Source organism: Xenia sp. Carnegie-2017, unplaced genomic scaffold (assembly GCF_021976095.1).
Source record: "Xenia sp. Carnegie-2017 unplaced genomic scaffold, XeniaSp_v1 HiC_scaffold_24, whole genome shotgun sequence".
NCBI lineage: Eukaryota > Metazoa > Cnidaria > Anthozoa > Malacalcyonacea > Xeniidae > Xenia > Xenia sp. Carnegie-2017.
Window position 1 is genome coordinate 6902287 of NW_025813487.1, and position 25390 is coordinate 6927676.

Sequence of the window (25390 nt, forward strand, 5' to 3'; positions counted from 1 at the left end):
AGCAGCTTCGATTATCGACGCAAAAAATTCCTTTAGCCATCTCCAATAGCCACAATGTAATAAAATCAAATTCTTTTTATTCACTCTTATGATTACTTATGCGTTATGTTCACATCAAAACGTCCACATGTGATGACAATTTTCATGCTTCAGTTTAGTAAAAAAGTAACAAAGTGAACAGCCAGCTTCAACATTTTAAATATGTAAAAGCTCATATCCTCCAATTTTGACAACAGATGACATTTCAATGAACACGTGACCTGGGTGACGTTACAAAGTACAACAACAAATCCACAGAGAACCATGGTACATAAATTTGTCATTTCTTTCATTACGTCACTTCCTGAAATAAAGCTTCACCTTCTTGTATTATCGTTTGAAATAAGAGTATATCAAATTTTACAGACAAGCCATAAACATATCAAACTTTGGAAAAGTAAGTTGCAGTATATCCACTGATGTTTGAGTTGACGTTGTTGAAAAATAATTCCCATAAATTATCGATTCACAAAGTAAAAGTGTTCAATCTTTAACAATGCTTGCAATATCGATTTTTCATTAAAAGTTAAAAACTTGTCATTAAACATCCTTCCATATGCAACATTTTCGTTTGTTTTCTGTCTCTCTCTATATTGGAAAACGTTCTTTGACTTTTGTTAACTTTTCCTGTTCATACTGTTTGGAGTGTTCAGTCACAATGGTTAAATTCTTTATCACGATGATGAGCGTCAATAATAAGTCATTTTCTTGTAGAGTTTATGATTTACTTTTTAACAGTCAGTGAGAAAGACAGCCAAATTTTTAGTTTTTCTTGTAAAAATTAGCAAATGTACCATTGTTTTATTATAAATTTACGTTTTTCAAATTGATAAAGATTAAAATATTCATATAACCGTAGTAACAATTGGGCTGTCTTTGTCTCTCTTAACAACTTAACACATAGATATTTTGTATATCAAAATGCAATAATAAAAAAGTATTAAGAAAGTATTTCAGATAATATTGATTTAACTAGTAACAACTTGTTTTTGGTGTAAAAGAGTATCAATAAACGTGTAATATTAACACCATCCTACACTGAATACATTTGCATAAACATTATATGTTTACATGGTGTAGATATAAACAAAATATAACCTATGGTACTATAACTAACAATAGTTTGCATTTTATATGTTTGTGTGATAAGATGAAAGTCATAAATTTACTTTCTTGTGCAAGGAACATTATTATCTTAGACACAAAATCATTTGTGTTTACGGTTTGTCTTTATTGTCATTGAATTTTCCTCTTTTGTTGATTAACTTCAGCTTTTATACATGATCTCTCTAAATGTTGACATTATCGTATACTGCGGTCTCTGTACAGAACAATCAAAATTAGACAAAGGTCGTTTCATGAAATCATACGCAAGCAGACATTAATTGAAATGTCAACAATAATAGGGATTACGCATAGAAACTAAACAAGATTTTTTTAAAGATAATATAGTCATTATGGAAAATGGTGAGAAATTTTATCATCAATGATCAAATTTATCCACGTGGCAAGATGATTTTTACGCATTGTACTGGGATCTTTAAGGAAGAAAAAATTAAAGCAAGTTTGCGTTTACGACAGTAATATAAGTTCTTGGAAATAAACTCACAAGGGGAGAAATAATTCTACAATCTTAAAATATTTCAAATCAATCAAATGTTTATATTCATTATATATATACCTATCATCAACAAAGAAAAACTTTGACCCCAAAAATGCTCAAAATTCTCTGTAGAACTATAAATAATTTGTATGTTTTAACGTCAAATACTTTCACATACTTGCGCATGTCACTTATTAATAATTTATCTGCTGAAGGTGAAAAACAGCGTAATTTTATAGCCAGTAGTATCACGCCAGTACTCTCCAATGACTTTGTCGGCGATTAAATTAACGATTTCCTCCTTAATTACGTCATCCCAACCATTAACAAGTTTGTCTTCATGCCACATACAGAAAATTATCCGACCCTTAAATTCAACTTTAGCAAACACGTGATACTTAGAGCTACATGCAAATACGTGCACATTTTGATAATTTTCAAAATTTACTGATATTTCTTTTCGCTTGGTTTCAACATTGAAAAACACAAAAGAATTAGTTTTTTGACAAGCAAATGATACATCACTTACCTCAAAAATTTTGTTTGTACCTTCTAGTTCATCAAAACTATAAACAAGTTTTGTCAATTTATAGTTCCAAAGCTCCGGAATATTTTTTGCCGTAATCAAAATAACTCCATTTTCTACAGCAACCATGTCATTAAAAATACATTCCTTGACAACAAATTCAAATGTGTTGAGATTGTATATAATTAACCTTGAATTTTCTTCATTGCTCCGATAAAGAAATTTTCCATTAGAGCAAAATTTCTCGTTACCTAAACTGTAACTGTTAGTTGAACATGCGCGCGGCATCATACAAAAAAAATGTAAGTCAACTCGAAAAAAAGAATCAGAATAAAGAACATTGCTTTTGTTCAACATAAAACCATGTAATTCTTTATAAAGATCGGAAAACATTGATCTGTCGTAATCGAAAGGATCAAGAGGATACAAAAAATAATTATGATCAAGATCTAAGTCGGGAAGTTTCTCACCAGTGGGATTTACAATGAAATTTTTATTCCCGTAATAACACCAAGAATGACGACCAACAGTCACCAAAACACCAGGCTCATATGAATTACCGGACGGTAAATGATTGTCGTAAACGAATGTTTCATAATTATTCGCTACATTAAATATTTGAACCACTCTTTCTTTTCTAATAACACACAAATACCTTCCAGATTTAGAAAAACACAGTGAGGTTACTTTATTACATCCAATACTGCGTTTCTTCTCACCTTTCTCAACGTCCCATACTGTCAAAGTATCTTTGTAACTAGTGACCATTGTGTACTTATCCTTAGAAAAACATTTGTTAGTAAAGAACTTAGAAGTAGAATCATCACAATGGAATGGACTGGACGAAATTTTACCATTAATATCTAGTATCTTATCAAGCTGGGAAGCAAATATCATATCTTCGGATGGATGAAAGACAACGCAAAATTCTTCCTCTTCATATTTCTTAAACTGACCTGCAATATTTTTTATCCATAAGCATTTGCTTGTTCTCAATGAAAAAAGTTGCACGACGAACCCAAGATAACCACACACGACGTAATCATGATTTCGTGAAACATCAACAGACTTCAAAAAATGAAATAAACGTAATAATCGAGCTTTTACAAAACCCGTGTCTCTGCACTCTAGATATGGTGAATATTTGAAACGTGTTTGAAGCATTGTGGTGGCTTGAGACGACAGATCTTTGACTTCATTGGCAACGTTTTGCAAAAAAATTACTTCACTGTCAAAGAGCATAGAGTACGTCATTACAGAATAAACTTCATTAAATAACAATCGAATGTCCTCAGAAATATGAAAGTACACATCATGTGCGTTGAATAATTTAAAATTTTCAAAAGTACGACGAGAGTCAACCAAAATAGAAGCAACTAAAACTTCCAAGTCAACAAGATATTTACCAACATTTTCAACGATATAATCATTATCAGAAATATCAAGTAAATGAAGCAACCAATACTTGACTGAATACCTCACTGTCACATGTTTAATGACGTCATAGTTTACGCCTTCAGCTTTGAGGTTATCCAAAGATTTTAAACAAAATTCCAAAACAAGTCGATTACCACAAGAAGTTTTTACTGAGTAATCATGTTTTCGATCATCCAACAACCAATCATTTAAGGATTTGTGAAAAACGAAACACATCCTTCTCATTGGTAACAAACAGACAAGAGATAATTTTTCTAACCCTAAGTGAGTCACGATTCGAATTAAAACAAAGAACGTCATCGATCATTTTCCAAGGAAGAGGTTCTTTAGCAACAGCCAAAGCATTTAAAATTGACTGAAACTTTTCGTTACTGATATGAAACGAATCTAATTCCTTACTTAATCTTGTTAAGCAAATTTCGTAATATTCACTGAGATCTTTTGGTATGGAGCCTTTCAACAAATCCTGATTTTGACTTCGCTGCTAAGAAGTGATGCAAGCAACATAAGTCCGTCAGCTTTTTCTGCCAAAATGTTTTAAAATCAGGAAGGCTGTCAGTAGAGCCAATTCTTTCTTCAATCAATAATTTAATATCCTCTAAATTGCGATCATCGCTACAGTTAATGAACAGTGGATTTAATTTTTCGAACTTATTCAAAGCAACTTCGTTAGGTCTGGTTGTAATTACAAAGCGAAAACAAGGCGGAAGTTTGTGTAAGTGATTAGCAATAAATAAGCAAGGTCATCTCTTTCTGGATAACCACATTCATCAAGAGCATCAAGCACAACTAACATTCGCTTGGGAACTTCTGAGATATTATAAAACAACTCAGTAAAAGAAGGAAAATAATCCTTCAACATTCATGTTATTCAAAGGCTCAGAGAGTTGACCTGAAAGTTTTTCACAAGAAGTTGTTTGTAAGCAGGAAACTTACCGCTAATTTGCATCGCTAAAGATTGAAGAAGTACATTGGCTTTATTGTAACGACTGTTGTTGTGTTGAAAGAAATGAACTGCAGTCAAATATTGTGGATAACGTTTACATAAAGTAGCTGCAATTACAGATTTACCCATACCAGCAACAGCAGAAATAATAAATGCACGATTTTGAGAACTGTCGTCTTCGAACCAAGCTAAAACTCATCAAAACCCATTCCGTGTTCCTCTAAAAATTTTTCAAAATGATGTTTAATTTCACTTTCAAAATTACAACTGACAAGGTTATTTGTTAAAATATCTTCTACTGGACGTGAGTGAATATGACGTTTTATTTCTTTCTGATTGCTTTTCATTTCTTCCTGTTTAATTTCAATCACACATAAACGATTCTGTACACTATCTTTAACCTGTTGTAAATCTTTCTCTACACCCTCCACTATTTTCTTAATATCTCTCTGCTCAGTTTTAATGTCAGTTAAATCGCTCTTTAATCTATCCCATTCACTTAAAATTCTTTCACATTCTTCATTACCAAACAACTCATTTTTCAATCTATCTATTTCTTTCTGACTTATTCCTAAACGAACTAATGGTTCGCTTATTTCCACCCAAAAATTTTCAAAGTCATTAGAGCTTACTGAAGTGTTAGGTAAGTGAGCAAAACGATCATTACGAAATAACCTGATACGGGTAATATCTGCTTCAGTTGAATAATCAGTGACATTAGGCATGTTTTCCCATATTGGATCACGAGGTGGTTTTAAACCACAAATATTACGCAGAAGAATACAAAGTAAAGTAATGTCAAACTTATTTTCATTTGGCAATATTGGAGGAGGAGGATACAGTAGATCCCATTGATGTTGCTTTATTTGCTTATCTTTTAGCGACAAAAGCTTATTATAATTTTTCTGTCATTTAAAACATAAAATAAATCAGTACCTGACAGTTGTTTCCTCAATGTTATTCTTAAAGCTTCTCCACCAACATCAACAATTAATCTCATCAACTTAAAACCATTAGTTTTCATGTCTGAGCTCAAGACAGACATAATGTTGCTCCCTGCAGAAAAAAGTAGGTAAGATTTCCATGGTACAAACTCATTGTGATTATAAAGGAAAACCTGGTGCTGGTTACAAGAAGGCAGAATAGTTTTATCCATTAGATGGCAAATCGTTTTGAACTTTTACAAAATCTCTTAAAAGGGAATAATATGTGATTTGAACTGAGCAATCATTGAAATAAAATATTGCTTGAAAGATTACAAATTTCTTTCACCTAAAGAAAATATAACATCTTTTTCTACAAGTTTGAAAATTTTACTATCCGACGAATAATGCTATCCAGGCTTCGTGCAATCGTCCCCAGATGTACAAGGTACATAAAAATAGGTACGAGAGTGTACATGTGGGTAGCCTTGACCAGAGTTAGAGTACATGGAACAAACAGTAGCCAGTAAACCAACTGCTTAGTGTTGTATTTTTCATTAAATTAAGTGAAGTCCCAAGGCCATTCCGTAATAATATAATGTGCAAAATAACAACAAATATTTTCATGTCAAAATGCCACAAAATGAAATCATTCCTTCCTTTGGCACTTCTTTTTGGTACAAAACGTTCTCTGTGCTCAATGTTTAATAAAATCACCAGTAATTATCATTATCTTTCCTTTTATTGCTCTCCTACGCTCAGTGCATGTTATGTGTGCTGGTGTTCGCGTGCTAATATTGTGCAAAAGAAGCTGGCAAAAAAACAATATAATTGCCATGTCGCCATCGTTATAAATCTCATAAATTTTAATGATAGAACGATAAGTTCTTTGCCATTTTGAATTAAAACGATTTTTTAAAATGAATATTATATCTTATTTGTCTAACAATGGTGTGGTGAAAAGATATATCGGTTTGTTGTGTTGTACGAATTTTGCTTATTGATAGGACTATGTTGCCGATGATTCTGTTCAATTTAAATTTTATGTTTATTGTTAAAATGAGGAGGCATTGCACATGGTACATATATCATTGCTGATGTAGTTATTTTCCATAGGGCCATAATATATTTAAATTCTTCGTCATTTTTGACGATCTGTTAAATCCAAATCGTCGTCATTACTAATTGAAGTAAATATAAAGAAAACTATATCCTGTCTGCTTTACATTTTCCTCACCAAAACACAGAACACAGGGTGAGAGATAAACAACGTGATATACGAATAAAATACAGAACAAAATACAAGCACGGACTGCACAGTGTAGCTATCAAGTTCCAAGCATTGACTATACTAGACAAAACAATACTATTCGTTATCGTTCGCATTTGCGACTATGAACATGAATACAGCCGAAGATATCACGACGGACAGACTGACACTGCCTCACTCAAACACTTTTTCAGTACTGCCACCAAAATATTTTTTAGCAATATGAAATCTGTCTATGATTTTAAGCCTTTCTAAGAAAAATTCCAGAAATTTGGTCAAATCAACAAGCTTTTATGGCATCTTGAAGTTGTGCATTTTGGCCCAACGTTTTCTATAAAGAAACTGGCACTAGAAGGTATTTTGACGTCATCCAATATAGTCAGCATTTGGACATATTTAGCTTATATTAAACATATACGTTGCTTCACGCTGTTTAATTATAAATTAAAAAGAAAATTATGTCTAGCGAAGTAAGCGATGAATCAAAATGAGAATTGAGTGTTCAGTCTGTTAATTCAGACAAAAACTTTATTCCGGGATACGTGACAAAAAACTCGGAAAGCAATGAAACTTGAGCGATAATGATTCGAATTTTGACTGAAAAGCATAGATGGTCGGAAAGACACAAATTCTAATCTCATCTTTTTTAAGACCTGAAAAATTAGCGTTCATTTGATTCCGCAAACTACTAAACTGACGCTCCAAATCCTCTGGTTTTATCGAGCCGAACAAAGTGTTGAAGCACTGGAAGGCACAAATACGCGATTTGCTTTAAAACCCAGATATTTCGTCTTCGCTTGGCCTCGGGCCTTTTATCATTATAAGGCATAGTGTGAAGACTCATACGAGAGCAAAGGCTTGACTCATTCGTACAATTGGCTGCAACGCAACAATTTACCTTTTTTCTGCTTTCACTAGTGCAAAGGCAATGCTTTTAGGCGCTTATAGAATTAAGTTGTTCCTCAGCCAGCATTGACTTGATAGCAATTGAATACACGACTCGTGTAACACGAGTACCTTGGATGACGTCAGAAAATTAGCTAGTTTCAGACTCCTCATTATCACGGACATGGCTCACAAGAATATACGATTTTAGTGAATTTAACGCTTTTACAAGAATCAAACGATTTGACCAAATTCAAAACTTTTTCTTTAACGAGGCTTAAAATCATCGACAGATTTAATATTGCTAAAAAATTTTTTCTGGTGGAAGGGACACTTTAAGACTCACAAGGTAAAATGCCTATTATTTTCACAGTAAAAGAATATAAAAACGTACATAGAAGGACTAAACGTTTTATCAGTCTGGCTACACCATTATTTTTTAAAAATTCATAACCATTATCGTTGTCTAGAAGGTATTATGATAAAAAAAATGAGCAGGTGTAATTTATTTGGACTAATGCTTTATTCACGACTTAGGACCTAAGGAAGACATAATGTAATTGGGACACAGTTATAGGAACATATAGTATAATTTTATAGAGAACTTACAGTAGATTGCATTGAATATTTTTGTGTCATGCATATCTTATTCCACAAGTGATTACCATAGTGGCAGTCATACACTACATTATTTTGACCAATAGGTGCACTGAGCTGGCAAACTACACCCAGTAATATAATTATATATACAGCAGTAAGTTGCACAGAAAGTGGTCCTACTGTATATTCTCATTACTGTGGTTGGGGTGACATAAACATTTGGATGTAATGATCCCTAGACAACAATGGTTTTCTAAGGAGCTTAACACATGTAGCCTATATTGTGCATAAATAATATGATCTTCAAATTAACAATCATCCTACAGTCCTGACACAGATTTTCTTGCTAAAAAAGGGAGTGTGTCAAGAAGCCAACAAAAGTGATGAAAGCAATAACAATGGTCAACAAAACATTGTAATAAGAAAACCAATGAAAAATTGGTGGGCATAATTTTTATGAGAGTTGACCCAAAATTGTGTAAAAGATGTAAGAATCTGTACGTCTATGACCAAAACCATTTTTTATTGGTAAGATTATTATTCTAAAAAAATTGGCAAACTACATGAAATAGCTAGCAACTGAAGAATAAAAACATATCATATACATAAATTAATATGAGCCCCACTCAACAATTATTGATCTTCCTGTACATGAATGAATCCAAGTAAATAGATAAATCTTGTAACAAAAATATATTTAGCGACCACACATTGTCCACAATCATTGATCAGTTAAAAAAGATGAAGAACACATATAAAATATTGACTTTAGTATGTTATTTCAGTAGCAAATCAACACATATCAACAAACAATTTTTATCATATCAAAAGTCCAAAATATGTTGATGTACGTAACTAAGTGATGAAAACCCTCTACAACGATCATTTTAAGATTAAACAATGACAAAAATAACTTCCGAACAAGAACAAATCATGTTAAACACGGTGATTTAATGTTCTGCTTCAATTATATTCATTTCCTATACAATGTTTGAAATCTAACTTGAATATCTCGTTTATGTTTGTTGTATTTTATGGTTTGACAATAACCATGTTTAAATGCTTATCAAGAATAACAAAGCAAACTAGTTTTAAGGTCGAATCATACCTACATTAGTCAAAGTCTTAAGTAAATATTAAATGAAAAACTGTCTTTGTTCTACTTAGATAGATACGTAAATTAAAATTAAATCGAGTCGCCATCTAAGGATGCAAAATCTTTATCCTACAGTTTTATTAGATGGAAGAAATATTTCTTGATATCATGATCATATATCGCCAGAAAAATATCTCCAACTTACGTTGACGTGGATGATATTTGACAACATAAAGATTTTAAATATTTCTCATAGCAGGCTCAGCTTCTTATTTATGTGCAAGGTGTGTTACGCGCGCGATGTCGCGTGACTTCCACGTATGTATAGTCAAAGGTCTTATAATTTGGGCAACTCTCAACACAATATGACCAACCGTTAACTCAAACACTTTCACCAAACCGTTCATTAAAATATCTCATACGTAAATAGTAAAACACAAAAAAATAGGACGCAATAAGAACGAATGACTTTACTACATTTTTGCAATGCATATGAAAAACGAGAATGTTTTTAGGGTTTGTCATAGCAAATGTTTTTCAATGTATTGATCAATTTTCAGTCATAAGCAAAACATTATAAATGCAAATTTTATTGTTTCATACAAAGACAGATATTTACGCAAAGTTTCAATTTCACTGTCCTATGTCCAAGATTAACTCACCATTTTGTAGAATATGAGTGTAGTTGGTCCAGAGTTGATAACATTCTAAACTCGAGCCTGAAAAAACTTCAGAATGTTAACATTGTGCAAGCACTAACGAAATACGTTAAAGTAAAATCGCAATTTTTTTGGATTAATAAACTTTCTACAACATTTGTTGTTTGTAGCAATTTCTTTATACTTTTGTAAGCCTTTACAGTTCACAGAAAGTTTGTGCGTGCGCATTTGGATTTTTCTTAGCACTGATAACAAATCTGTAAAAGATAGTGAAACATAAAATGTGCGTTGATGCTAGACACTCCCCAGATTGTTTATACTATTACTGACACCCCACAGGAAACTTTACACTCATTCGTCGACCTTTTCGCGCAATTAACTGTTTGAAAGTTGAGCGAAAATATAGAATGTCCTTAGACTTTATTAATTCCAGATGAAATGCTCTCGTGACTTCACATATATACACTACAATCTAGGCTTTTCCTTCAGTATTTTTTGTTTTACGATACTTTATCGGGCCGGGGTAGTTCACATGCACCAATTACTTGGAAAAGTAAACGCCAATCAGTACGGTCTCTAGGTAGATTTTCTGGGACAGTGTTTGCATAAGGAACGGCTTGAATTGTTTTAAATTCGTTACAACGCTTTATGACTCGTTTCACAATTTTTTTTAATTTTGGAACCCAGTAACTTTCACGTACCTTTGCCTATTGTTAAACTTGCTCCACCATGAAGGATGACATAATGGGAATGATGAAGAATTTTTTTTGTGAACACATCACTTTTGGGCAAGTAAATTTGTTAATCTCCTTGGATTCGTCCATAACACTTGACGCCTCTCATGATCCTTACAAAATTTTCTTCAAGCCTCTTCTGATCTTTACAAAATTTTGCAGTGTACATGTCTAGATTTCGGGCTTGGACTTCTTTTATCCACCATTTTCTCCAATTGTTGATTTCCATTTGTTGTCAATGGACACTCTTCCTTTGTCCTTGTTTTCTACTGTTCTGGATAAATCTTGACATCCATCCACAAGGTTTACCAGAGATCGTATTTGTTCAGCAATTCATCGAATTTGTCATGTAGAAAGGTTGCAGTTTTAACTATTTGTGTTACAGGTTTTGTTTCCGCCAGACTTTCGTCTGTTGCTGTAGTTGTGATGTCCTCTAGCCAATATTCTTTCGTTGTCAACCACTTTGGACCCATTCACCACCGATTGTTTCATTTACTCACTTTACCACCTCCGCTCGCTATGTCTGCAGAATTATGTTGTCCAGCAATATGTCTCCACTGGATGTAGTTCTTTTCCTGTAACTTCCTTACCCGATTCCTTACGAATCTCTTTAGATCCTCACTTCCATCATTCCGTGTCTAATGGAGAGTTACTGCGCTGTCCAGCAATGCAAAAACAATGCCAATTGGGAATCTGTCCAACTCTTCTTGACGTTTTAAAAAAGATTTGTTGCCTTATGTGAAGATATAGATTTTAAGCGTGGTATTGTCATATCCTTAGTAAGACGAGATTTGGTAGCCATCAGGCCCTTGCACGTACCACTCTCTTGATGGACAATGCCTTTCGCTATTGCCCAAACTCCATAATTGCTAGCATCAGCAGAGGTATGCAGCTCGATTTTTTGGATGATTTCCTGGAAACACACGAAACTTCGTGGAAGTTTGATAGATTGTGGAAAATAAATTTCCCAGGATGACCATATATCATTAATTTGTTGTGGTAATTCCTCGTCTCACGATAACTTGCCATCACGGCAGTCCAATGGTGGAGCTTGGCCAACAACGTGACGGAAGACACCAAACTCAGTGGGTCATAAATCTTCGCTGTCTTAGCTAACCCCTCACGCTTCGTGTTGTGAGACAAGTCCGTAGGTATCTGAACTTTGATGAGATCTTTCTTTTTGTCCATGATAGCCCAGGAACTGTTTCTTTGCCTGTCTTCACTCCCAATTGTTGCTTTGCATATGTAGTCTCATCCGTCGAAGATTCTTGCGATTGTACCGATTCCAGTTCAGGTACGTTGAAGTGCTACTTGTGCAAGGTAAACTGCTCGTCGGCGAAGATTAATTTCTTCGTTTGTAGGTACAATGGTTTCTCCCTCGCTGAATAAATCGTCAACGTATAGCTGTCTCTAATCTCTTTTAAAATGTCGGGGTTGTTCTGTTTGTAGTTGTCTAAGTGTTGTTTGATTACTCCTACCAAAAGGAACGGGAAAGGAGACACACCAAACAGAGCTTTTCTGAAACGCAGGGTTATCTTTTTTATATATATTTATACCAATAAATGCGCATCACATCCCGATTTTCTTCTCGTATTCTTACCTGGAAGAATGCCTGCATTAAGTCTCCTGTTAACGCAAATGGGTGAAATCTTCCTCTCACCATCACCTTCCACAGTTGATTCTGCAGAGGTGGACCGGCTTGTAAACATTCATTCATGGATGGTGCTTTATCATTATCACGTGCAGATCCGTCATATACGATCCATAACTTTGTTGTTTCTGCGGACTCATTAAACACTGGTTTACAAGGTAAGTAGAACTCTTTGCCGCGAGCCTCCATTTTTGCTAACTCTACTATTTCTTTTCCCCGCCCCTAACATTAAACGTACGAGGAGTTTTCCTTTGTCGTCATCATCATTCATTCTTAGGCCACTTAGATTCGTGTACTCTGAAATTAAGCTTGCATACTTTGGATTGTCAAGTATTAAAAGTTCTCTTTTTGCTTCTCGTGTTACTTCTGCTTGAATTTGAAATTCCTCTTTTACGTCAGTCATTTTTAGCTGATGAATTCCCACCAATTTTGTGTTTTGCCAAAGGTCATCTCAACAGATCGGATTTCCCTCTTATTAAGTTGTTACTTAAGAATGTCGAGGAACGTTTTGAGGAAGCGTAAGAGCTTCCCACACCCGTATCAATTAGAGCACGACATATATAACGATTCACTTTACCAGCAACAACTTGATGAACTACTGCTTTGGACTCATTAGATTTAGTATTCAGTAATTGATCATTCGTTGAACTGGTGGTAGGTTGGTTTTCACAGGAATTTTTGCAGATAGAATTATGCTGCCTTTGCTTGTAATAGCGCAGTTGGATTTGTTACAACACTCGAAAGCCCGATGTCCCTCCCCAGTGCAAGACAGCAATGAGCACTTATCTCACAACGCTACTGATTATTTAAGCTGCGATGCACGACATGTTCCATTGTTTTATCACAGTATAGGGAATACACAGTAGATCCACTTCGCTGTGCAACTTGCTGCTGTTTATTTAGATTACTGGTTGTCATTTGCCAGCTCAGTGCAACTATTAGTCAAAAAAAGCAGTTGACTGGCTGCTACTATGATAATCACATGCGCAATGAGATTCGCGTGGCACAAAAAATTGAATGGAGTTGCTCTAATGTTTGTTCTATATACTGTGGTTTTATGCTACGACAAAATTAATTACGTTGGTTCTACAGATTATAATTTATACCTGTATATTTGTTCTTTTTGTAGGTAGGCATAAAAAACTTTTAGTTAAGGGCTGTTCAGATGAGCCCGAGTAACCGGGATTTAGCGAGGCGTGAAATAATTTTTAGGAAGTGAAAGGAGTAAAAAGTTTAAGTACAAAACTTACAACCTTTTTTAAGCGTCGTAAGTCATTTCAGTTTCAATTTTCAAATAAGACTAAATTATTTCTTTTGATTTTTAAAGGTTTTGTAAATTTGCAAAGTCAGAGAATAGAGAAATTGCTCAAATAAGGTTTTTATTGTGAAGTACTTAATCTTTTTCATTTGTCAAAATGATTTAACGCTTCGCTGTATCCCGGTTACCTGGCTCATGTGAACAGCCCTTAATCCTGCTGCGTCTTAAGTCGCATTGGGAACAAGCTACGCTGATTTATTCTTATTCATTCAAACTCTGTTACTCAAGTGTTTGCATTTACTTCAAACAGATAGCGCGCTACCAAAGATTCAAATACCTGAACTTTACATACAGTAAAACCATTTAAAACAAAAGATGACGAGGAGTTTTATCTCAAATTCTTTTATTTTCAATGCATTCGGTTGATGTAAATTTCTGCGTTTGAAACTGACCTAACAACCCACTCCTTCATGAGGAAAGCTTGATCAAGTGGAGAGAGGGGGGGAGCACAATAGCACAAGAGTATACACTATTTGAAAGGACGTTGAATTTTACTCAATTCATTGCTTGATAATAGACGAAGTAATGGTATGCGCCCCCCCCCGACTCTCCTGCTCCGCGTTATCTTAGTTACAGACCAATAAATCGCTTGTTCACAGCTTAAAATACATAATTTGTGAAAACGTTTCACTTTCTACTGCTTTAGTACGGACTACGGAGTTGTTCGGAATTTGAATCTGAATTCGCAAAACTAATGCAGGAATAATAGAATTGCAAAGACTTTGGCAACTCACACTTGACTTACATTTGGACTTTTGAAATTTTGCCATAATTTATCAAAAAGTCATGAAACTTTTCAAGAACTCTTAATAAAAATAATTTTGATTCTACAATTTAGTCGTTACTAACATAGTTTCTAGACCGTTTAGTTTTGATTACTTCGTAAAAAGTGGCCACCATTTTTTCATTATAAAACTTGGTCAGTCAAGAAAAAGAATGTTGTGTTACGTACTTTCACCTGGGTCTAAAGAAGTAAGCTTTCCTCATGAGTCAAGACCACAAGACATGATTTTACAAGGTTTAAAAAAAACTTTCGCGCTTTAGCGTGCTGTCAAGTGAGAATTATGAGATACCAAGGCCTGTTTTATACATCGCATTTTACATGCGCCGAATGCATTAGAGGCAAAAGAAAATGAGATAAAATTTCTCATTATCTTTTAAATGTATTTGGCTCATGTAAAATGCGACGTATGAAACAGGCCCAAGTCTCGTCTACAGTTTTTATTTTATGCTTCGAACTTACGGCAATAGTTCACTCACCAATTTAGCAAATTACTTTCGAACGACTTAAAATTATAGCGTTCAAATCAAAATTCAAAAATATTGTTGTTGGCTTCCAAAGTCGAAACACATGGCGCATGCTGTAACCATGACGACGTACGTAAAAAAAAAATATTTTATATTATACAAATACTTTGGTGAAATGCGTCGTCAGATCTTAATGTAACTCACGACAATGACATAAGGCTACTTAGAATGTGAGAAGAAAATAATAGAACAGCAAGTTCTTCGTTTTTGAAAAAAATAAATTTCTAGTGCAAAGTCTAAAGCTACTGGCCCATTGGCAAAGCCAAAGCGAGGAGAAAAAAAGATAAAACCCCTAAGACCGACTCTATATTGACATATTTATTCCACACATTAATCATCCACGCATGTCATTGATGACGTCACGTGTCATTTTACTTTAACATCCCCTCAGGCCCTCACTTACGAAGGTTTACAATGCTCTACGAAGTTGTGATACATGATATTTTCCTTTTCCAAAAGGAATTCTTAGTTCAAGAAATATATGTTCTAGATGATTAGATGAGCAAATGATCAGAGGAGGCAAAATCATGAGAAAACTTTGAAAATTCAGATCTTTAAACGGCTGAAAATGGCCATTTTATAGATAACTTTTTAAAGTCATTATATTACTTGCTCTACGAAACAGCAACATCTTAGAATTTTTTTCAAAACATTTTTTCCAAGAATTAAAAGCCCAAAGGACCAAGGTGTTGATTACATAAGAAAGTTATCAAGGCTAGGAGAAGCAGAATGTGATTAATATATACGATGAATCTCCGATCTACTGTTCTTAGAAACAAAAAGAGAGTCAAAAAATTTCGTTGAATATAACCAATTTACACATTGCCCATTGGCCAATATGTTAAGCATACTTACGAATAAAGTTATTGTACAGTTACAATGCTTGATTATTCCCAATGGTTATTGAATTTCTTACTTTTTGAATATTTTATGAACTTCTCGGCTAACCTTGACAATTCCAATAACTTAGTGACAACATAAAAGTTATTTGGTTACAACAGATAGGGTGCCTCTCCTTATTTGACTAGAAATTATTGGATACAAAAAATATCAAGCTGTTTTTCCCCATATTTTCTCTAACCTGTATGTACTTTCCTATTAATGACATTGGCATTATATTGGACGTGACGATATTTGAACCTTAATTAACTTACTTGAGTAAGTGTACATTTTACTATGGACTAATTATAAAAATGTTCTATCTATGTTCTAATTTACTCTGTCTATTCCATAACAGGAGCGTAGCAAACTCGTTGATGAGGAAGAGGGGAGGGTTCGAATTTATGAATGCATGTCTTAATCTATAGAAAACAATGGATTTCAACTATGAGTAGGGCTGTCCATAGAAAGTTAATGGGAGGAGGGGGGGGGGGTTGAAATGAGTAAAACCTTTGAAATTACAGTGTACTTTCTAAAACAGTAAATGCATATTCTCGTGATTTTGACGTTTTTGTTACTTCTAATTTATCAAACTTGTGACGTCATATTGCATAATGAGTTCTCACAATGTTTCAAATACTCTTCAGTTTCATGACAACTTCAGGTTGATACCAGTAAGCAGCATTTTATACCATTAACACGTCACAATGAAATGAACTCTGTCGTTGTGAAGTAAAGTATCAGTTAATATACTTAATAATTTTAGTTCTCATTATGCAATGTGACGTCACAAGTGAGATATATCGGACATAGCAAGAACCTCAATAACCCAAGAATTAAAAGTGATGTGCATAAACTGGTTTAGAATGTTCATTGTCATTTTAAAATATCTCTTCAATAAAGTATTACTCAGATAGCAAAATTTTCGTTTCATAGGCACTTTAAGAAATTAAACAACTCGCTTTCAAAAAAATCAGTCAGGTACAATTGAATATATGAATAACACACCAATCAACGTTTACCAGTTGGCCGTGACTGTGAGATGTATGTGCGGGGGTGTCAAAAAAATATTCAGTGACGAAAAACTTTGCTAAATATTTGCGAAAATTTTAAGTGGAAATAGGCAGTTGGACTTCCAATGGTTCATCTGATAGTTAAGTAAAATTGTTTCAAATAATAAACTTTTTAGAGAGAGGAATGTGTTACAGAGAATTGCTTTTGAAGTAGCTCACGCACAAAAATGACAAAGCTAAATGCAATTGAAACAATTAGGATTAAAATATGTCACACTTTTTTCAGACAAATGAAGTTTCAGGGAATTTGGCAAAAGCGTACACGAACAATTAGCATCCAAATCACAGATTATTTTGTTTTCGTTTTTGAATACCTTTTTATAGCTCTCTTCAATTATGTAAAAATTTCAGTTTCCACAAAATCTGAATCATTATAAACAGAAAAATTGATGATGATTTATGTAAAATGTCATATAAACGGAAAAACACAAATTAATCTACGATTCGGAAGATGAAGGTTCGCGTAAGAATCGTCTAAATTTCCTGAAACTTTATTTGTTTGAACAACGTATGTCATATTTTAACCATATGCGTTCCAATTGCAATCTATTGGTGTCATTTTTGGCGTACGCTATTTCAAAATAGTTTCTCGGTTACAATTTTTTACTCTAACAATGATTATGATTTACAAAAATTTAACTATAATAACGTAAATGGTTTGAACACGGACGTATCGTTACATGTTTCTAGATGTAGATCGTCATGGTTAGTAGAGTCCTGATAAAGTCAACTTGACTTTAAAGATGACTACTGCTAAGGAAGTCAAACGTCAGTCAACAACAACAAAAACATTCAATCTCATGACTCTACTAACCTGGACGATCTACAGCTACAAACATGTGAAAATTTGACATTAGATAAATCATTGGAAGTCAAACTACTTATTTCCACCAAAGATTTTTGCGAACCTTGTACGCTGATCGATTTAGCAACGTTCTCTCAACTGTGTTGTTTTTTCATATGTCCCCAATCCTTTGGGGTATCCATTACCTCCGTAGGATTTCTAGAACTTCAACATGGCAGCATATTGATATTTACTGTCTCGATTCAGTGACAAATCGTTCGTAGAGCCGTACTGCCACAGTAGGATTCCAATGGAATATGAATTTCAACAATCGGTTGCAACTAAAAAATACGTCAAACATGTCAAATACATCATAAATATGAGTGGACAACAATTAATAAGAATATATAAAAATTCAATGTTGCCAGTGAGTTGCCAGGTGTGAATCGAATTCTAAATATAAAGATAAGATCCCAAAAGATCGGGTTTGAGAAAGCCATCAGCATTTGATTTTTTCAGTATCTATTTAAAAAAGCAAGCGACGTTTCGTCTTGACTCAAGACATCTCAGACTAATTACATAGACTTACAACGATACTCAAAAGTTTCAGTTTATTTTTTTTACTTTGCTGTGTGCCCTTTTGCAGGAAGCAACTATCTATAACTCCCTTTTTTCTCTTCAGATCTTAAAAACTCTTAAATTGGTCTTTCGAATAGTTGGGAGGCAGTGGCGGATCTAGAGTATGTCAAACCAGTCGCGCGACTGATGTTTGAAATTCAAAAATTACCTATTCATATTAATTAAAAATTCATTAATTATTTTTATTTTATCATCGCATTTACTTCGTGATAAAAATCCAGCTTTATTTATTAATGAAAATTAATAACTAATCCAATGAATATCTCGTTGGTAACCAGATCAATTGAATTTTAATTGACCTGGAATTACCGACTGATAAGCGGGGTGGCTCGACTGGTTCCACGGATAAAGGAGTCTAAAAACGCCAAAAACGCTTATTTTATTGGTCAATGGCCAGATAATAATAATAATAATAATAATAATAATAGCTAATATTTATTGAGGATGCCAACATCACTAAAAAGTGGTTTACAGAGGGGTCCTCCAAAAGTAACTAAATCTGATATAACTATTTAAAAATAAAAAGAAAAAGAATACAATTCGAAAATATGAAGATAAAACATACATCATTTGAAAATTAACATGCTAAAAACGAAACTAATTAAAATAGTGCTTTCTTGATACCACACTTAAATTGGCTTAAGGTGGGCACATCTCTTATGGAAAGGGGTAAGGCATTCCAAGCGTCCGCTGCAAAATTTATTGTTATCCAGTGCCCCCATCTTCTGTGTGCGAATGATTTGCGGATATTTCGCTTTGATCGTGTATTATAGTTATGATAGTTACTGTTAAAACAGCAGTGAAAAGTGTGCATAAAAAGGTTATTAACTACCTTAAACATGAAAATAGCACGATGCTCTCTCTCCGCCTTTCTAGAGGTTTCCAATGGAGCCTTGAAAGTGCATCGCTCGGAAGCAGTAGGGGAAGATCTAAAATGATTCGCGCAGCCTTATTGTGAAGGATCTGTAGCTCTGTCATAAGTGTAGTGTTGCCCCGGTCTCCCATATTATATCGCCGTAGTCAAAAAGGGGCAGAACAAAAGAATTAAAGAAAGTTATCCTAGCGCTTAGTGGGAGACACGACTTGATGCGCCGCAAAAGGCCTAGCTTCTTGTTTATCTTATTACGCATGTGTTCAAAATGATCCTCCCAAGTAAGATTCTGATTGATAATTAATCCTAAATAGGGAAACCATTCTGCTTCCTTAAGTTGCTTACCATCGGCTGAAATAACAATGGAATCGATTCTACGTAGTCTCGAGTTACTACCTATTAGCATAAATTGGGATTTCTTGATGTTAAGAGTAAGTTGATTAAGTTTCAACCAATCGCATACTTGTCTGAGAACATAAAATGTATGAAAAGCATTTTCTATAAAGTAAGAATGTCTTCCTATGTATGCAGATAAACCTTGAAATTTGATCAGTGGACAGTCTGGAATGGTCTCGACTGATAATAGGGGGGGCCGGACGTATAAGGGAGTCCAATTGCTATCTTACAATTGGTTCATTTGAATTTTTGTTTTATTGTGATTGGTTTGACGGATTTCGACTGATAGCCAACTGAACTAACATATGAATGTTTTATGCAGTGCGGTGTTTGAAATTAAATGAAGATATGATCTTCGCACTTTGTTGGACATTTAAGAGTGCACCAGGGCCTTTTCAGGCCCTTGAGACGATTGGTTAAAATTGTCCAACAAAAGATCAGATCCTATTCATTAATGAACTAACTCAAGCTCACTGTCTGAATTGAATGTTTGGATCGTTTCATAGTAATTTTATAAGCATGATAGAAACTAAACTACAATCAGATGGAATTTATGGAAATCTTTACAAATTCATATATTGAATGTGTGACCTGTGAATTTTTTCAAGAGGGCGAAAAATTTATGGATGAATTGTAAATGCTTGGCAAAGACGATCTCGCGAGCGACATTTTAGTCATTGATGTTAAAAGGCAAGCCAACATTGTTTTGAGTTTTATCAGCAGAAATTTACATCCAAAATCGTAAGTAAAGGACAAGTGAAGTGTATGCATGAATGTAATATATCAAAGTGAATTTATGCGAGTGTGTGATGCGATTTATGTCAATATGGCGTATGGTAAGCAGATTGATGCTTCTAGAATTGTTGTTGCCAAAGGACTTTAGCTATGGTTCTTTAGTGCTTGGGGAATCGTGACCGTTATATGGCAGCGAAATCCTACATTCCTGCAAATATATTTCAATGGACAAAAAATCTGTAGCCATAAGGCGCCATACTATTATTTACTTTATCATAAACAAATGTTTGGGGCTTTTCAGTTTATGATTATTGATCATTCAATCATTGGACAGTTATACTACATATTATTTACGATTGAGAAAACTAACATTGATTACATGAGAAGCTGTTTACTATAACCTGTGATTTGAGTCTTCTGATCCATGAAGCTTTTTATTTTGACAATTTGACTGGAATGGTATTAAACCTTAGTGTTTCACATACATGAAATGTTGTCCCATGTCACATATTGTTCCCTTTTCTAACTGAACACCTCATGTAGAGATGTAAAGGTATGTTAATCTACGGCTCATACCAGATTGTTTGCCATAAATTCCAAAGGGCTATTGATGTATGAAAAGCATTTTCTATAAAGTAAGAATGTCTTCCTATGTATGCAGATAAACCTTGAAATTTGGCAAAACAGCAAAGTATTTTTCATGATCACTAGGTAATTTTTCTGATCATTATAATTTCTTAACTAAATTATTTCAGATTTACATTTAAACGAGCTTTGATCATATGAAAAGATATTTATCATAACCAGTAAGCATGACACATGAAGCAATTTTAACATTCATGTAATTATATAATTAAAGACATGTTGGTTACATTCTGTTTGTATTAGATAATACAATGCTACTAGTGATTGCTATATAGCACACCTTGCAGAAGATAATAGTCAAGGAAATGCCTAATAAACATTTATGGCATTAAGCTGTCCTTAACAAATTTTCACTCTGATAATCTTGCTTAATCTTGGCAGAAAAAATTTTGATTTTTCTCAAAGGTGAATTGCTAGCACTGATGTGGAGATGGGTAAAGGGTTACAATAAACTTGCATGGTTTGAAGTCTGAGCTTTTCTATATCTATGAACTGTCACTTGTAGTACCAAATTTCTGACTTAACTCATTACATAGAGGTTTGAATGGGGGTCTCTAGGGGGGTCTATGCCTGATAACTTGGTAGAAATTTTTTAACACTATATCTGTTTTTGAATAGCATTATTGTAAAATAAATTTTACGTTCCTAGACATGCTAATGAGCCATATATTTGGCATGATAATGAGCCTAAATATTTGGCAAAACATTTAAGAATGGTTCACTTCATATTTTTTTTGAAAAAAATGTAAGCAAAATCTGTTGTTTTTACGCAAAAACGATGCCCACAAAATACATTTTGTATTGCTCTAAAACGCTGAAAATGGCATTTACAAGGCTCTGAAATTCAAAATTTCTCAGGGGAGAATGCCTCAGACCCCCCCAGGTGCGGAGCGCCTCCGACGTTTTATGACTGATGCTTGAAAAATCCTAGATCCGCCCCTGTTGGGAGGGAGGGGAGAATATGTACGTCCCCCTCAGCTCTTTTCATGGTAAATTTCCCTCCATTACTTATCCCTCCTTATATCTTGTACAATCTTTCTTACATTTCCTTACAATACTCAATATCAGCTTTACACTGTAAGTACACATCCACACAAACCTCACACCTTAACTATCTAAGTAATTACATCTCATTTGAAGATGTCTTGAGTCGAGACAAAACGACAAACGTCACTTGCTTTGTTTTAATAAGTATCAAAGAAATCGAACGCTTATGGTTATCTTAGAAACGATCTGTTGGACTCTAACCTTTAGGTTGATAATAGACCTTTTCAAGGTTATCGCAGCCATATTGCAGGGGGTGCAAAAACATTGGGCCGAGCGCGCGGTCACGCATGGCGTCCATATAAATTACTAATAAATGCGCAAAAATTACCCTTACACATATTGGCCATTTCTTTCAAATATATTTCTCAAACTCGTCTATTTTAATACTCGAATTATTATTTGCGATTTTTCATACATGTGAGTCCAATTTTGTGGTAATCTAAAAGCGGAAAGTTAAAGAAAACATTTGTTTTCTTTGAACAACTTGACCGTCGTTTGAGCGATGTTCTTGAGTTCGCAACAAAGGCACATGTCTACAGCAAAGTCAGCAAGTATCACGAGGAACTATTCTACGGCAAACTCTTATTAGTATTTCCAATTATTTGTAAAGTGACATTGCTATTTTTATTATTATGTATGGCGACTTAAGAGCCAGAAGAAGAAACAACCAAGTATTCAAATACACACTTAAAACTGTGGCCGGTGTGAAACCTTACATCATACTCTCTCGTCAACTGTTCAAATTCCAAAGGGGCAGGGAGTAAAGATGCATCAGATTTTGCTAGATTTCCATCAAAACTTGAATCAGAATCCTCGGTGTCATAGGATTGATGAGGACGCTTTGATATCGTCCTTGTTTCTCCTCTTTTACGTTTAAACGGAGTCCTCGATTGCTAGTACTCTGATAGCGTAATAACCGAAGGATAATCCGTTCCGCAGTTATTTGGGGTTCTTCTTCCCAAGGGAAAATAATTTGAGCAAACGAAAGTACCTTGTGCACCAGGCTTTGGGTTAAAGTCATCGGCTCTGCTGTTTGCAATTTGTTTTCGCCAAATTTCAGCAAGTGCTTGATCTTTGGGCCACTTATGAAAAACTAACTTTTCTACGTGAGACCTCTTAACTTGATAATCAGGACAGCGTTTATCATTATCGCAATATCCAACTGCACAACGCGCAATTTTTACCATTTCGGCTATGACTGCTCACGGCTACTCGGCTAGTTTAGGCTTTAGTTCGTTTGACTTGTCTTATGAGTTCCGCACATTTGCGAACTCAAGAACATCGCTCAAACGACGGTCAAGTTGTTTAAAGAAAACAAATGTTTTCTTTAACTTTCCGCTTTTTGAATACCACAAAATTGGACTCACATGTACGAAAAATCGCAAATAATAATTCGACTATTAAAATGGACGAGTTTGAGAAATATATTTGAAAGAAATGGCCAATATGTATAAGGGTAATTTTTGCGCATTTATTAGTAATTTATATGGACGCCATGCGTGACCGCGCGCTCGGCCCAATGTTTTTGCACCCCCTGCAATATGGCTGCGATAACCTTAAAAAGGTCTATTCAATAAAAAATTCTTTAATAATTCAAACATGTTACCTTGTTCAGTACATAAAACACTGTCTAATTCTTGTTGATCAACGTTATCAATGTCGTCGTCGGCACTCATGATTCACTGTATAAAGAAAAAAACGTCAAACTAGATGAATTGGTCAATTTTGACTTCAAAATATAATTTAATTTCAATAAACATCGACTACAAATCATCTAGAGTTGCAACTACGTAATAAGTACCGTGCTTATAGCCATGCATTAAAGTCAATAACGAGCATAATTTTTGTTCAACGAGAATGATCATGATGAAGTAAGAGATTGCGAACTGTACAATGTCATTGTGAAAATACGTCATTATGTCGTAACAAAACGTCATCATTCTTTGCGGACGCAGACGTGGTGCCTAATACAAGTGAAAGCCGTTGAGGAGAGTAGCCTTTTTTCATTTCTCAAATAAATATGTTGACTGATGACTCTAAGCGATAAAATAAAATGCAATCTACTGCTGTCGATACCATAAGAATAAAATTGAATTTCAACAGATAAATTTTCACAAAATCTTTCGACCTTTGAAATAAAATTTGCCAACAACCATCATGCATAGCGCGCGTTTGTTCATTTCACATGAAAACAATTGTAGAATCACGTATATCAACTATTGTTACTTAAAAAACAAATATCAAAAATTCATCAAACATTGCAGTGACTAGTACAACAAAACATGTAACAATAAATTCAAATTTGAGAAGTGTTATGTCCCAACATTTCTAGGAGCGAATGTTTATTTAATGATTTTTATCTTCTGTCGAAGACTCGAAGATATTTCGATCTTGTGGAAGCTGCTTTAGTTAACCTCTTAATCACAAGCAGTAACTAACGGTGATTTACACTGACTAGTCTTTGGGATCGCATGTAATTTTAGATTATTCCATATGATCCTTGTCCATGAAATAAGTGACAAAATATATACGACAAAATCAATGGCGAGTGTAATAAGTCTTGTATTTAATTCATAAACTTACACAAGTACAGGTTCTTATATACATTACACATGCATATTAAATAAGGAATTACCAACGTCATTACAGTATATAAATATAATTAGGCATGCAATGTCACATCTCTTTTTCTTCGGTTTTTTAAATAATTTCACACTATAAATGTTTTATCAACTTATTTTTATCTAATAAGAATATCTGTTAGGTTTTTTGATTAGACGTCCATACCGAGTTCTTATATTACTGTTGTTAGTACTTTCATTACCATTTTTATAAGATCTATTGTTCTCACTATAAGACTTATCTGTATCTTGACTTCTCGATTCTTCATTAGTCTTTAATAAATGATTTCTATTCCTTCTATAGTAGGTACCATCAGACGTAACCAAATAAGATCTTGGTTCAAGTAACGATTTTTCCACGATTCCTTTCTTTTGGAAGCCTTTTTCTGTTTTTATACGTACCTTATCTCCTTCTTTTAATGGTGGAAGTGTTTTTGCATTTCGATCATAAAACTCTTTTTGTTTCTTGTGATACATTTCCAATTTTTCTTGAACATTAACAGGGTTTAATGGTTGAAATTCAAGTAACTTCTCTGATATTGGTAGTAATGTCCTAGTTCTTCGTCCCATTAGTCGTTGAGATGGACTGCCAACAATTTCATCTCTAGGTGTATTTCTATAATTAAGGAGTCCTAAATAAGGATCGGTGTTATCATATTTTGCTTTCTTTATGATTGCTTTTGCTGTCTGTACAGCACGCTCTGA

At 34.2% G+C, this 25390-nt stretch overlaps 2 protein-coding genes across 1 annotated transcript; both read right to left on the bottom strand.

The window, feature by feature from the left end:
• The window catches only part of LOC124451455, a 100159-nt gene that overhangs the window by 21181 nt on the left and 53588 nt on the right, over window positions 1-25390 (bottom strand).
• LOC124452040 lies at window positions 820-3821 on the bottom strand. The gene is made up of 2 exons (XM_047002633.1): window positions 2172-3821; window positions 820-1360 (listed from the first exon to the last, which is right to left on the bottom strand). Exons 1-2 carry the CDS (start codon window positions 3819-3821, stop codon window positions 1307-1309), a joined length of 1704 nt encoding a protein of 567 aa, XP_046858589.1. The 3' UTR covers window positions 820-1306.

What these genes read in the sequence shown, in the direction of transcription:
- LOC124452040 (XM_047002633.1), bottom strand. Translation starts at nt 3,821, where the DNA reads ATGTGTTTCGTTTTTCACAAATCCTTAAATGATTGGTTGTTGGATGAT. An exon ending in GTACAAACAAAATTTTTGAG is followed by an intron (nt 1,361 to 2,171) that starts GTAAGTGATGTA and finishes TGTTCTGTACAG; the next exon opens with AGACCGCAGTATACGATAAT.